This window comes from Rosa chinensis, chromosome 6 (genome assembly GCF_002994745.2).
Source record: "Rosa chinensis cultivar Old Blush chromosome 6, RchiOBHm-V2, whole genome shotgun sequence".
Classification (NCBI taxonomy): Eukaryota; Viridiplantae; Streptophyta; class Magnoliopsida; order Rosales; family Rosaceae; genus Rosa; species Rosa chinensis.
Genome location: NC_037093.1, coordinates 55,033,597 through 55,048,807, shown reverse-complemented (window position 1 = coordinate 55,048,807; position 15,211 = coordinate 55,033,597). Strand labels below are relative to the sequence as shown.

General features: G+C 39.9%; 2 protein-coding genes and 1 non-coding gene across 3 annotated transcripts; 1 reads left to right on the top strand and 2 right to left on the bottom strand.

Moving 5' to 3' along the window:
- Positions 1 to 3,786: 3,786 nt before the first annotated feature.
- Positions 3,787 to 7,334, bottom strand: LOC112174577. The gene is made up of 4 exons (XM_024312375.2): positions 5,902 to 7,334; positions 4,655 to 4,862; positions 4,426 to 4,555; positions 3,787 to 4,341 (listed from the first exon to the last, which is right to left on the bottom strand). Exons 1-4 carry the CDS (start codon positions 6,780 to 6,782, stop codon positions 4,067 to 4,069), a joined length of 1,494 nt encoding a protein of 497 aa, XP_024168143.1. The 5' UTR covers positions 6,783 to 7,334; the 3' UTR covers positions 3,787 to 4,066.
- A 2,444-nt stretch (positions 7,335 to 9,778) lies between these two features.
- TRNAS-UGA lies at positions 9,779 to 9,860 on the bottom strand. Its single transcript has one exon. It is a non-coding gene; the product is annotated as a tRNA-Ser (tRNA).
- Positions 9,861 to 11,302: 1,442 nt separating this feature from the next.
- On the top strand, positions 11,303 to 11,971 carry LOC112171595 (acetylglutamate kinase, chloroplastic). The gene has a single exon (XM_024308756.1). The coding sequence runs from the start codon at positions 11,303 to 11,305 to the stop codon at positions 11,969 to 11,971; it is 669 nt and encodes a 222-aa protein (XP_024164524.1).
- The last annotated feature ends 3,240 nt before the right edge of the window (positions 11,972 to 15,211 follow it).

Sequence of the window (15,211 nt, the reverse complement as noted above, 5' to 3'; positions counted from 1 at the left end):
AAAAAGAAAAACATGTATCATATGATCTAAGCAGTAGACATATCTCTTTCTCTCCAACTCTCTATTGTAATCCTCTCTCCAAAAAGGATTGACCAATATTCATCAAACCTAGCTGCGCAATCAAGAATTATAACCAAATTGCTCCAATGAAAATCTAACTTCAACTGCATCAAGTAATGCCAAATTGTTTGAAGAAGAACACAAAATGGGGTGTGAATTTGAGAGTTCAAATTAGTCGATCGTAATTACCAAAAACAGAGAAATCGTTAATCTTAAAAGAATTTTTTTTTTTTTTTTTTGGGTGTGTTCCCAGTTGATCATGAAAGCTAACTGGAGTTTGGAGGTGCAAGTATTTTTTTCTTTTATTATTGGAACATCGCATATATAACAGAGGTGTAAATAGATAAAAATAGGGGTAAATCAGGAAGTTCACTGACAAAAAAAATGAAGAGAGGTCCAAATAGTAAATTGGGAGGTCTAAATAGACCCACCCTTTCATTATAAAAGGAAAAAGAATGAGTGCGGATTACAAATTTTGAAGTGTACACTTCACATTCTTTTTAATATATACATTTAGTTACTTATGACTTTATTAGTCTATAACTATTGTTAGAGTGAAGAATAATTAGACAACAAAATTCATTTCAGCTACTATGTTATTTATAGTTTTTTACTTCAATAATGGATTTACTTATACTTGGCTTTGTATTGTTGATAATTTTTAGAATATTTTAATATTATGATTTTGGTTTTTTGTTTTCCTGATAAATCCTTATAATAATTATAAATGATGTTTTCCTTTAAAAGAACGGTGAACAACAAAAATAATAAAATATGATAGGAAGTATATATATTTTTTTTCTTTGAAATAAACTTCCAGAAATTTTATTGATCAATTACGATGATTACAATCGTACATGATGGCATCCAAGATTAAATCTGGAGCATGAACAAACCACTCGAAGTTACCTTCATTTTCAAAGGCATGACTAGCTAGCCTATGAGCAACACAATTTGCAGAACGAGAAGCATGAACAAAAGAGATGGTCCGAAAACCTCTTGTACCAGCCTTGATATCCTCAATAATAGCACTTATGCGCTAAAGCAGCAACAAAGTCACCGTGATCATTCCGGATAACACCACCAACTGCACCATACCCTATTTGTTAAAAACGCACCATCAGTATTCAACTTGAGACTGCCTTCCCTTGGTGCTTTCCAAAACTGATGATGATTTATGATGTTCTTCTTTAAAAGAAGAGTAAATAACAAAACTATGATAAGAAGTATGGATCCAACAATGAGCAATACTGATATGATAACAAGATATCACAATCAAAAGCAAACTATGGGTTTCACGATCAAAAATCAAGAAAATATCTGTCAAGGCTATGACTTTCAGTTACTTGACAATAACCTAATTTATATGGTCTTCACAATCTTTAAATAGATTCTGTTTAATCTCTTCCAATATTTCATATGAGAATGAATTGATAAAATGAGTCAAGGCAACCATACAAACAAACAAACAAAAAACTAATATGAGTGTACCACAAAATCACAATTCCAAACATTGCAAGTTACTCAGAACGAAAAACAGTGGTATAGTCCATACATTGATTGATCCATTTTTTTTAAATAGAAATATATCATGATTGTTCGTTGCCATGTTAATTATATGTTCACATATAATCACCCAATGCACGCCTCATAGTTTTCACCAAATTTGCATGGGGACAAACTGGGTCAAATTTAAAGAAGAACGGGTGTGCAACAGTGGAGGACAGTCATCAAGTTTTTCAACAAAGGCGGTGTTATAGGTATTCATGATCTCAATTAATTAGGTTTTCTTACGTACTTATATATGTAATTATATGCAAGTCCAAATATAAAGTCCCAAGATCACTTAGGAACGCGCCCCACGCGCGCGGCAAAGAAGTAAAACCCGGAGTAGTTCGTTTCTCTCCCGGCCGAGCGCCACCTGTGATTCTGCCGTTGCGTTCCGGCCCTGGAGGGGATGGTGTTGCTGGTTAGTGGTGGGTCTTCAAGGCAGAGACGCGGTCCAGGGGAGGAGGATGGGTTCTTGAGCTCGGGATGGGTAGATCTCTCGATCGGTCCCTCTCGGATCGGGGCCGACAACGGTTGTGGGGATGTAGCAACTTGTTTCTGGCCGGCGGTGGGAGTTGGTGTCATCAAAGAAGCGATCTGGGTTATGGTGGATGCGGGCAACTCGCGGCAGCAAGGATCCTGGTTGGGCTCTGTTTCTGTCGAGTTTCTGGATCTGGTTGCAGTGTCAATTGGGTGTAGAATTTGTCTGCATATTGGCACGGTGGAGCGGCGGTATCGGGAGGCGGCGAGGCTGTGGGGTGGCGTTTCTGGTGCTTGCCGGCGGGGGGATTGGGTTTCTGCATTGGTGGAGTACTGCCCGGGGAAGTGGGTGTTGGGTCGGGCCCCTGTTTTTGGGTCTTAGTGGTGTGGCTTGGTTTCAGTTTGCTTTGGTTTTAGTTGTGTTTTAATTAGGGTTTTTTGTTTGGTTTGGTTAGGTTTAATAAGTCCCTACTCTTTTGAGCTAGGGTGGGTCTCCTGCTCTGTTGAGTTAGGAGTTGGCCTAGGTGTTTGGCCATGTAAATGGTGTCATTTCCGAGGACGAGGACGATTTTGTTCAAATCTGGTTTACTTTTGTTGTCAATTTGCTGGTATGCGATCATTTACACGTGGTCTAGCACTTTCGGACACGGTGTTGAAGAGGACGCTGCCTTCTTGGCGGTTGATTATAAGGTTTTACTGGAATTTTCAGGGGGTTCAAAGTACCCTTGGAAATGGGCGCTTGGTGGTTAGAGTTTGGGCCCTTTGGCCTGATGGTCTCTGTAACCGTGGTTTCTTAGGGTTTAAGTTTATGTCCCCCATTGTAAGCGTGATTGATTAATGGATATGTTCTGTTCTAAAAAAAAAAAAAAAAAAGGTATTCATGATCTCTAACTCTATAAGGGGGAATATAAGGGAACGAAAAAGGGCAATGGATGAATATCATTAACAAAATGAATCGATACATGCATGAAAGAGAGACATATATTGATATATACCATTGTTGTGGTACGATTGGCCGTTGTTCCTGATCACTACCACTGTAGCTAGGTCTGCATGCTTATAAAGTCTCTTTCTGATTCTAAATATAGGTAGAGAATTAAGGTCGACCTCGCTACTAGCTAGTATATAATTTTCAGAGAGAGTGTGTAGTAGCTAGAACCAATGGGGGTGTATGGAGACTCTAGGATCATAGAGCGGCGGTGATTGTTTAACGGTGGGCATAGAGTCGCCGCTGCCTAATTACGGCGGTCCTAAACGCGGTCGTTTATGTACGGTAATGGGAGATATCAGAGGGGCTGAGGGGTTTCCCGCAATTAATCTCCATGCTTAACTTAATTAGGGTTTAGCCTTTTTTTGTTGTTGCTATAATTAGGGTTTAACCAAGTCGGAAAAAGTCTGTTTGAGTTCAGAAAACTTTGTTTGAATGTTTGGGTCTGTGAATACAAATCACTGGTTTTTCACCCGTTACATACTGGCCCAATCCTTAACTTATTTTGCATATTTGACATTTGGTCAATCACACATTCCGTAAACTAGAGCATGTCATACACAAGAGTATCATGTCAATTTTTAACTTTTGCCTTGCTATACAATACTAACAATTCTATCACAAATTTGCAGTTGTGTATTATTACCGATGATAACATCAAATTTGCTGTTTTAGAATTACAAAGCATTGAGAGAGTACTGCAAAGCTAATCAATGAGGAAGTTGCCAACACTAGTACTGGTGAAACTGTGAAAGTAAGAAATCACTCTTATATATACTTATTATATTCACTGCTGTACAATTTGAAGAAGAAAAAAATTGCCACCAAATTTCATCTCTTTCGTTGATCTGTTCTGTTCCTAAACCCATGTAGACAGTGACTCAGTGAGTGAGTAATTTACCTAGTGTAGGAGATAACCACCTGCCCCTCCCTCCGTCAGCAAACCAACACTAAAAAGCTAAACTGTAAAATAAATAAAGTCAATAATTTCTATCCTTCCGATCTTATCTCTGTTTTCCATATACCTTTTGATGGAGTAGTCTCCGATATCTTTATAACTTTCTGTTTCCGTTGCCCTCGTCTGGAGACATTTCCTGGATCACAACCACTATCCGATTTGATCACATCAACTCTTACTATATGATGATCAGATGTCCCTTTGGATGAGAAGACAGAGTATGATCCGGGAACAAACTTGTAGGGCGAATTTGAGGACGCCAATATGTAATCTACCCGTGTTCCATACTTACATGTCCCCTGCACACCTGCATCATTAAAGAAATATAAATCAAATTCAACTTTTAGGCCTATTTACAAAAGAACTATCAACATTAGGGTAGTAATTATACTTTGGCCTTTGGCAATCATAACTACCGACTCATATTCTCCTTCAAAGTCCTTGGCATCTGTATACTGCTTGCTCTTCAAGTATCTCATTACTTCGACCTTAGGTGTTGGTTTTCCCATCTCCTCATAATACTGCATCAATCAAATAAAGTCACAAAGAAGAAGGTAAATTAATTCTTTATATAATTTTCATTCTAAACTTAGCTAAATGAAAAAGTTTATATGTGACACCTTTACAATGTCAGTCCATCTTTCTTGAGAATAATCCGATTCCTCTAGTGAATTGAGACCTCCAGCCAAGATGTGAGGCTCATTGCTCGATTGGATTATAGCGTTAATCTGTCTCATCCTCCAGTTCTCATCAAGATGATCAAGGTGGGTGCAGTGGAAGTTGACTTCTCCGGCTTGGGGTACATCAATGGTGGCTTTTAGAACGTTCCTGTGTCATTTTTTCAACCATAATACTATTTAATTTTCACTAAAAACTATTTTACTTATAACTAATCATGCTGGTCTTCATAGCTAACAGAAATGTCAACACCAACGGTTCAAAGAATGCTGCATTTTCAAGAAACCGTCAGATAAGTAAGTCTCGTGTAACCCAATCATGCCTATTGTTTAGTCATATATCTTTACCTATATTGCAGTCATGCAATGAACTCCGTACCTAACATTGCTGTATTATACTCTCTAACAGCGACATTTCGCTTTCATTAAAAGTGAGCTTAAGGTTAGCTAGGAGGATTTAGGCTTGTAGAGCCGTAACGATAAAGACAATCATGTTGCTAATCATCCATAACGTGATACATCGCTACATGTTGCTAATGCATTATCTTTTTCATCAAAAAAACGAATTACATCCACATTACTAAAACAAATTTTTTTTTTAAAATGTCTTTTGATCTAGAAAAGTAAATGGTCCGAAACAGATTCAGAACTCTGTCTAGGCTGAAATGAATACTCATCTAGTCCCGGAATAAACCCAGAAGATAATATAAACTAGGTAGACAACTCTGCACCAGAAATAGCTGTTGCTCTGAAGAGATTAGCATCCCCAGTAACACAACAAACTTTCTACCTAATACAGACGCACCAGTACAGCCTGTAGCAAATACTCAATACAAGCCTAGCAGAAAATTCAACATCATAAAACAGATATAATTTTTTTTTTTTTTTTTTTTGTACAGAAGAGGACCAGTATGACCCAGAACCCATATAATTAAATCTAAGCACATTATGGGGTATTTCTTCTGGCTTTTGCAAAGGTACCCAAATAATTTCATATCCTATTTCCAAAAGAATAAAGCTTAGAATAATTGCTGACTTTATGAAAGGCAAACTAAAAAGCTAAGATCTTTATGAGCATAAGAATCTTCCTTGAAGTAAAACCACTTTAAATTTAGTGACTCTCATTCAAAAACAGAGATATGCAATGCCTTTAACTTAGTGAATGTGGTGTAAAGCAAAATCAGACTCACCTGAAATCAGTGTCATCAAAGATTTTCTGAACCTTAGACCGTTTTATCGGCCATTTTGACAAGATGGCGTTGCCGTACTCCGGCGCCCAACTCTCGGCGAAGACATAATTCATCCCCAAAGCGGCGGCCAAATCCGAAAGAGGCTTCATTTCCTTCTCCTCCTCGGCTTTCACATCTTGCAGAGCCAAAATGTCAGCATCCAATTCTCTCAGAACCTCAAGAACAGTTCTGTGGCTTCTACAGTAATCTCCATTATCACCACCACCACCGTTCCCGATATTATTAGGAAAGCTCAAACTAGGCTTCATTGGACCTTTTCCTCTTGAAACTCTACTTGGGGAAAAAGAAGATGAAGAATCGTCAACTTCTCTCCCTTCAGCAAAGCTCAACTGTCTGCTTTTCAGTAATGAGATTTCATTATCCGGCAAATTGATCGATACCCTCAACTTGGATTTCACAAATTTCTGTTGGGTTTTTTGATTCTCTGAGTTGTTCATCAAATTTGGGTGTAAAGGCGACTGCTTTAAGATACTCTTGGGTCGGTCAGACGCCGATTTGGCTCTGGAATTTATGTTCTTTACGACCTTGACGCCATTTTCGTCTTGCTCGATTTTCTCCGGCGTCGGAATAGCCGGCGCCATTGAGAACAGGGCGGCGTTGAAAGTGGCGACCCGAATAGGCCTGGACTTCTCAGTTTCCGACCCGCCCAGCTGGCCGTTCGGGTGAACCGTCGCAGACGACGAGCCGTTGGAAGTGGGTTCGTGCTCGAATTGGGACTTGGAGTCCGTTTTCCAGAACCGTTTGATGACGACTTTGCTCCGGGACCGGCGGCGGGACGGCCACCGGAGACGGGAGCAGAGGCGGCGGAGGTTTCTGAGCATTGCAGGCGAAATGGGTTGGGGTCAAAAATGGGTCTTGGGTTGTGGGTTAGTTGGGGGAGGAGAAAAGATGGAGTCTTTTGCAGAGGTGAGGAAGAAGACTCAAAAGTCTCTGGGGGTGAGGAGTTGGGTTTGGCATGAATTTGATGGAGGATTAGTTAAAGAGGGTTTAAGAGGTTGAAGGAGTCTTTGAAGAAATGGGTTGGTGACACTTGGCAGGCAAGGAGAGGCTAAATGAGACTTGAAGGCTGGTGGTGATTCATAGAGATGTGAAGCCCTCATTTCTCAACTGCTCCATGGATATGTTTATTGGAACTGGTTTGGGAATCTGTCAATCTGATTAAGATAATGGAGAACAAAGTAGAAAGTAGAGACTTCTAAGAAAAAAATTAAGAGGGGAAAAAAATGGATTAAGAATTTAAGATATTGAATGAGAGAGAGAGAGAGAGAGGAGATGCATGGAGGAGAACAAGGAAGTAGGATCCTTATTTGGGACGCCACGACACCTGAAATCCGGCGTATCCAACTCCCATGCAGCCTTAGTGGAGCTGGACACTGGAGTCCACTCCTTTTATCAAAGGATCATAGTGACTAATGAGGTGTTTGAGGGTCCTGTGGGGAAATTGCAAGTGATTTAATAGGTGAGGAAATTCAAGAAAAATATTCTACTTGCTAAAGATTTTCAATATTTTTCAAGCAAATTTTTAGAATATTAGACACTTGTGATATAGCTTTCAACTTCTAGAATCTATTTCTTACTTTAAGAAGCCTTGACAGAGCCTTTATTGTTCGTGGAGGGTTTTGACAACAATTTTAAAACATGTTTTTTTTTTTTGAAAGGACATTGTTCTTTTATATAAACGAAAATACATATTTACACGTCAACTTTCTTTTTATTTTTTTAATAAACCTTACTTTCTATTATTATTATTGGATATCTAAGTTCTTTATCATACACAATACTGATTATAAAGAAACCGAAAATTATCAAATACGATGATTCAATAGTCCACGTAAGAAAATAATTCTGTTTCTAGACTTTTATAACTTTTTAACCAATTAACTTTGAGGTATGACCTTTTAACTGAGGAGGTTGGATGGTTTTGACCACCACTTGTCGGTGGTCTAGAAGAAGTTCTGAAATTACTCAACTGAAATTTGTAGAAGAAATTCGGAAATTACTCGAATCAGATGTTTACTGGGGAACCGGGGGGGGTCTCACCACTCACAGTACAACTCTAAAACAAAAAAGGATGAAAGAGTGTTTCAACACCTATGAATGATCTTTTTTCTAAAATGTTGTTCAATGGGGGTTGTTGAATGTATTTCTAGCCACTCAATTTGATTTTGGTCTTCATTTGACTCTCAATAATACGAGGGTGAATGCTTTCAACATACTGTTAAGCAACATGGTCGAAAATAGTATTGTTTCCAAAATGTTCCCATAGCTTGCAATGCATTACATTTTCTATTACCAGTCAGTTTGACATCGAAGTTTTGCTAACAAATGTGATCCAGAGTCATTGTACATACAGATATAACCTCACTTTTAACCCACATTAGCTTTGTGTTATACGAAATCAAAGAGACCTACTTTTTGGGATTTTTGTGTGAACTCCATGGCCAGACTTAGCCTGCACTACAGATATAGAATATTTTGGAGAGAAAAGCCAACTATGCTAAGACAACAAGTGTTGACAAATTTGGAATCCACATCTCTCAAAGTTTTGTTTTAATAAATTGCTATATACAGAGCAGGTAAGATTTGAACTGTAGGTGACTTATTTTGTGGGTCTAGCTGAAGATTAATTATGTCTTAAACAAGATGCCTTTTGCCGAAATGCATACCCTTTAGAAGGAACTATGTACGACCTTCTAATAAATTCTCAGCAAAATGACAGCTTTTTTTTGCTTTCTGCAAGTCCCACTAAAATTCTCACACTCATATCAGATCCTTCACTACCAGAAGCTTTTGATACAAGACAGATAATATCCAAGTGCCTCTCCTAGTCTATGTCCCCTAAAGGAGACACTGAGGCCCATAACCTGGATGATATGACACAGAAATCAAGAGAAAAAATTGCAGAGGTCAACTGGGTTTTTAAGTTTCTGCACCTACCATTCTGATATAATGAACTTTAGGGTTCTGCTGGGAAATCTCAATTATATGAGACGATGGAAGCTAGCTAGCTAGCTCAGTAATTGAAGTAATTATGATTCAGTAACGCATTTAAAAAATCTAGAATTGAAGAAGAAATATATGTCATCAGAATATATAACAACTTCTGTCCAACATAGACAAGTCAGATTCTTCTGAAAAAAGAGAGAATAGATATTAATATTGCAGTGACTAAGAGCACATTTTTAATTGGGTAGTTATAATTTCTATCAGCATGACCAATCATTCTTCTGTGTATTAGTTCTTCTCTTTAATTGTACATGGGTAGATTAATTATAGAGATATAGAAAGCCTTTAGTTGATCACATGGCCAATGGACCAATTGATCTAAATACTGATAGAGCAAAGGCTCATTAATTTAGATTAAGCAGAACATAGAAATTTCATCAATATGTGAAAGGACATTCGTCATTGGACCAGAAATGGAATCTGGTTGAGTCACCCTCAGCTTTAGACCTCACACAATAATCCTCCCCCTCCCCCCCCCCCCCCTTTTTATGGGAGTTTAAGAGTTTGCTTTTAATAGGATCACAAGGGTTTTAGGGAATTTGGTATTAGCTAGGCAGACGGTATGGAGCCTACCTAGGTGGTGTTATAGCCTTTTAGGTGAAACTTCTGGGGGATTGCTTTCATATGAAATAGGTCAATGAAGAACCATTTAAGTGGTTAATTAACCTCTTACCAAGCTTTCAAACTTTCAAAGGCATTAAAGTTTGGAATTTGTGTTCTTTCTGTCAAAAATTTAAAAATGAAAAATAAAAAATTGTACAGCTTAGAGAATAAGAGAATAAAAAATAAATTAAAAAAAAAAAGAAGGAATCGTCGACAGCAGGGTTCGAACCTGCGCGGGCGAAGCCCAACAGATTTCAAGTCTGTCTCCTTAACCACTCGGACATATCGACCTCATATTAATGAGCATCAAATTTTTATATATTACCTATCAGGTTTCACATTTCCATTATTTTTGCCTTTCTGCCTAGTGAGAATGATCGCCATCAAGATTTTAAATGCCCCCAGTTATATTGTCAACTTATGGGGTACTTTTCCGTTACTAATTTCCTCTTGATTGATGGAACAATACTATAGAATCAACGTAGAATGTCATCTGCAAAATGAAGGTGTTAACTGTCTCATCTAATGATGCTGTGTGCTTATAATTGGTGGTGTTTGATCATACCCTGTCATATGGGGCAAGCAACTCTAATCATGTTCCCTGTCATTTGGTGGTTAATCACAATCGCTTGTCATCGCTGAGAAGAAATCCAAACTTACATCAATAATCAACCTCACCAAGTCTTTCCTGATTAATGTTTTTCACTTTTTTCCGCCATAACTTCTGAAAAAAATGATTTTCTTCTGCTTTTTGTGCTGATTCTTATAAAACATCTTGACTTAAATAATGACAGAGGTATAATTGTTGGGGGAGGTTTCAGTACAACTATGAACCTGCACAACCACCTATGGACAAGATGACAAGTATTGTATTATCAGGAATCATTACGTAGATATGGTTTGAACGATTTTAGTTTCCATCTAGTTTTTCTTTCTTCCAACTCATGTAGTCCTCTGTTAGTTTCTAGGATGTTCTTGGTCACTTGAACAATATTAATCTCCTGGTGGCAGATTAAGATTGTTCACATAAAGGAACTTATGAATTGAATGTACTTTTAGGCCGGAACAGAATTCTTGGTCTCAGAACAGAGCTCGACTGACCCCTAAAAACCCTAGAGACAGTGCATCGCAAGGAAACAGTTATAAAAAAATAAGGGCTAAATACTGTTTACCACCCTGTGGTATGGACCTCGCATCAATTCAGTCCCTCGACTTTCAATTTCATCAAAAACACCCATGCGGTATTATTTTCTCGTCCAATAGGTCCTTCCGATTTAATTCCGTCAGTTTCTAACGTTAACTGCTGACGTGGCATTCTAACTCAGCAAAAGTGGGACCCACACGCATGTGAAATTCCCAAAATGACCCTGGGCAACAGAATATGGAAAAATCCAAAATTAATTCCGGATTTGAGGTTGAGGAGATTCGAACCCCTCCCCAAAGCATATGCAAATGAATGACCCAACCACCAGACCACTTGCATACTTCTAGTATATTGCAAACAAAAATAGTATATATATCTACATAATAGTGTTTTTTTTTTTAAAAAATATCCACCCACCTCTCTCCTCCTCTCCTCTTCTTCTTCCGCAACCCGCGCTCCCAAAGCCTCCTTCTCCTACTCCATGCCAGCCACCATTGAGCTCTTCCTCACCGACGATAGGTGAGAAAACCCACCCTTTCTCAATCAAAGAGATTAGAAGACCCAAACAACCCTAGAATCAAACTCAAAATGTTGGCTTCTAAAATCCACCCTTGTCCATCTCTGATCTCATTCCCTCCTTCCCCAACACCCCGCAACCTCCCCAACACCCTCACCTTCTTCCGCCCCAAATGTCCACCGCACTCGCACTCACTCTTAATCAAAGCCCAACACCCAGCTCATACCACTCTAGGTCAGCTCCGGGTCGACATTCTCTCCGAATCCCTACCCTTCATCCAGAAATTCCGAGGCAAAACCATCGTCGTCAAGTACGGCGGCGCCGCCATGAAGGACGAGACCCTCCAGGCCACCGTCGTCAGAGACCTCGTCCTCCTCGCCTGCGTCGGCCTCCGCCCCATCTTGGTCCACAGCGGCGGCCCCGAGATCAACCTCTGGCTCAAGCGCCTCAACATTGAGGTCAACTTCCACGACGGCCTCCGTGTCACCGACGCGCCAACCACGGAGATCGTCTCCACGGTCTTGGCCGGCAAAGTCAACAAGCATTTGGTCTCCTTGATCAACCGAGAAGGAGTCAAGGCCATCAGCCTCTGCGGCTCCGACGGCGAGCTCATCACCGCCCGCCCCGCCCCCAACGCTGCCAAGTTAGGGTTTGTCGGCGAGGTGGCACGCGTGGACCCCGCAATTCTCTGGTCGATGGTGGACGACTACCACATTTCGGTGATTGCGTCGGAGTGGTAGAGGCTGTTGAGGTTGAAGGTGGCTAGGAAGTTTTCAGGGTCAGAAGATGTGTAGAAGGCGGGCTTGGCGGTGGGGACGGTGGTGGTGGTGCTGTTGGAGTTTCGTCTGCGGTTTCGGCGATTTCAATTTGGAGGGCGAGGCATGGAGCAGGAGAAGGAGGCTTTGGGAGCGCGGGTTGCGGAAGAAGAAGAGGAGAGGAGGAGAGAGGTGGGTGGATATTTTTTTTAAAAAAAAAACACTATTATGTAGATATATATACTATTTTTGTTTGCAATATACTAGAAGTATGCAAGTGGTCTGGTGGTTGGGCCATTCATTTGCATATGCTTTGGGAGGGGTTCGAATCTCCTCAACCTCAAATCCGGAATTAATTTTGGATTTTTCCATATTCTGTTGCCCAGGGTCATTTTGGGAATTTCACATGCCTGTGGGTCCCACTTTTGCTGAGTTGGAATGCCACGTCAGCAGTTAACGTTAGAAACTGACAGAATTGAATCGGAAGGACCTATTGGACTAGAAAATAATACCGCATGGGTGTTTTTGATGAAATTGAAAGTCGAGGGACTGAATTGATGTGAGGTCCATACCACAGGGTGGTAAACAGTATTTAGCCCAAAAAATAATAATAATAAAATAAAAAATATAAAAAAATACTTGATCAATTTGAACAGACAAACTTGTATGGCACTTTACTAAGAATGGGATCTATAGTCTGAAGTCTGGGTATTGGGTTGCTAGGGACTGTCTAGAGAGGTTGCGAAGCAGGGTCCAGTACCAATGGTTGCAAGGAGGTTTGGGAGAAAATATGGGGCTTAAATGCACCACATAAAATGAGGGTGTTTATGTGGAGGGCCGTGCAAGGATTCTTTACCATGTGCACCAAACCTAAAACAAAGGAAGTGTTGGAAACGAAAGATTTCACATTGGAAAAATGACAAAATATAATATAACTTATAAGTAGGTGGATCACACCCAATTGCACCGAAGTCTTTTGTGATGAAAACTCAACACCTAACAGGTGGTTAAGTTTGGACAGTATGGGTCACGCTTGTCGCTGTTTAACATGGTATCAGAGGGGCCGGGTCTCTCTCAAATTGTGTCTCCAATTGTCATGGGCCCTAATTGGGACCCCAATATCTTATATTAATCCGTGTCCAATGTGTGCCTTATTGCCATCGGAATATTCCGATTGGATTGTTCCCAAGTGTCCAATGTGAGCCTTGAATTGTTATATTGACCAAGTATCCAACCAAGTGTCCAATGTGGGCCTTTTATTGCCATCAGAATATTCCGATTGGATTGTTATCAAGTGTCCAATGTAGGCCTTGGATTGTTATTTTGACCAAGTATCTAATATGAGACTTATGTCCCAATTTCCAATGTGGGAATTTGATTGTTAATTAATAGAGCTATGTTGCACGTGAGGAGCGTGTTGGAGAGGAAATATTCCACATTGGAAAAGTGACAATATAATATAATTTATAAGTAGGTGGCTCTTACCCAATTGTACCGATGCCTTTTGTGATTAAAACTCAATACCTAATAAGTGGTTAAATTAGGACAGTATCGGTACAATGGTGGGCCACGCTTGTCGCTGTTTAACAGGAACCTTGTTGTTGGCAATGTAGGTGGCATGTTGAGTCGGTGATACATGTTATGGGATTGTCCAAAAGCTAAGACGTGGAAGAAAACTTTCTTGAATGGAGTGCGTAAAGTGTGGCAAGAGCCAACATTTCTTGACTTGGTGCATCATGTTTCTTGACTTTTTGCTACACAGCTTGGTGGCTCTGGAGAAACAAAAATATAGGCACGGTGAGAAAAACTATGGAGCCAGCAGAGGTGGCTCAATTAGCTACTGAATGGCAGAATGAATTTATGAGATTGGCATGCCCTAATTGGGGTCCCTTATATTGCCATCGGAATATTCTGATTGGATTGTTACGAAGTGTCCAATGTGGGCATTGGATTGTTATATTGACCAAGTATCCAATATGAGACCTGTGTCCCAATTTCCAATGTGGGAATTGGATTGTTAATTAATAGAGCTAGGTTGCACATATGAGACTTCTGTCTCAATTTCCAATGTGGGAATTGGATTGTTAATTAATAGAGCTAGGTTGCATGTGAGGGGCGTGTTGGAGATGAAAGATCTCACATTGGAAAAGTGACAAAATATAATATGACTTATAAGTGGGTGGCTCTTATCCAATTGTACCGAGACTTTTGTGATTAAAACCCAACACCTAATGAGTGGTTAAGTTAGGACAGTATCTGTACAATGGTGGGCTACGGGCCACGCCTGTCGCTGTTTAATAGGAAGATCTTGGATGACCCTTGTTGTTGGCAATGTAGGTGGCCTGTTGAGTCGGTGATATGTGTTATGGGATTGTCCAAAAGCTAAGAAGACGTGGAAGAAAACTTTCTTGAATGGAGTGAGCAAAGTGTGGCAGGAGCCAACCTTTCTTGACTTGGTGCATCATGTTTCTTGACTTTTTAATACACAGCTTGGTGGCTCTAGAGAAATAGAAATATAGGCACAGTGAGAAAAACTATGGAGCCAGCAGAGGTGGCTCAATTAGCTACTGAATGGCAGAATGAATTTATGAGATTGGCATGTTCGAAGTACGGGTTGAATACAGCTGCTGTACATAACAGGGTCAGTTGGAAACCTCCGCAACAGGGGCACCTCAAACTGAATTTTGATGGGCATTAAAAAAATGGAATTTGCTGTCTTGGGGTAGTGTTCAAAGATAACCAAGGAGTTCTGAAAGGTGGATTGGCAGTTCCACAAATTGGTAATCTGTCCCCAAGACCAGTGGAAGCATTAGCATTACTGCACGGTCTCAGATTTGAAGATCATGTTGGCTTCACCAACCTTGAAGTCGAAGGTGATGCCCTCTCAATCATCAACGCCTTGCAAGATAGTTTAGAGGATCTTAGTCCTGAAGGTCATTTAATTGACAAAGTTGAGTTTTTATTTCAGTCTTTATCTATTTGTAGTAACCATTTTGTGAAACGAGAAGGCAACAAGGTTGCTCATTGACTTGGCAAAAGAGGCTTTAAAAGTTAGTCAACCTTTACTTTATTTGGAGTCGGGGCCTAGTTGGCTTCATCAGTGTGTCAGTATAGATTTCCAATGTGAAGTCTAGTGTGGTCAATTCTGTACAATAGCTACACATGTTGGTATTGTTGTAGATTATTGTTCCATAACTCATTGTATGCAGTGTCATGAAAAAAAAA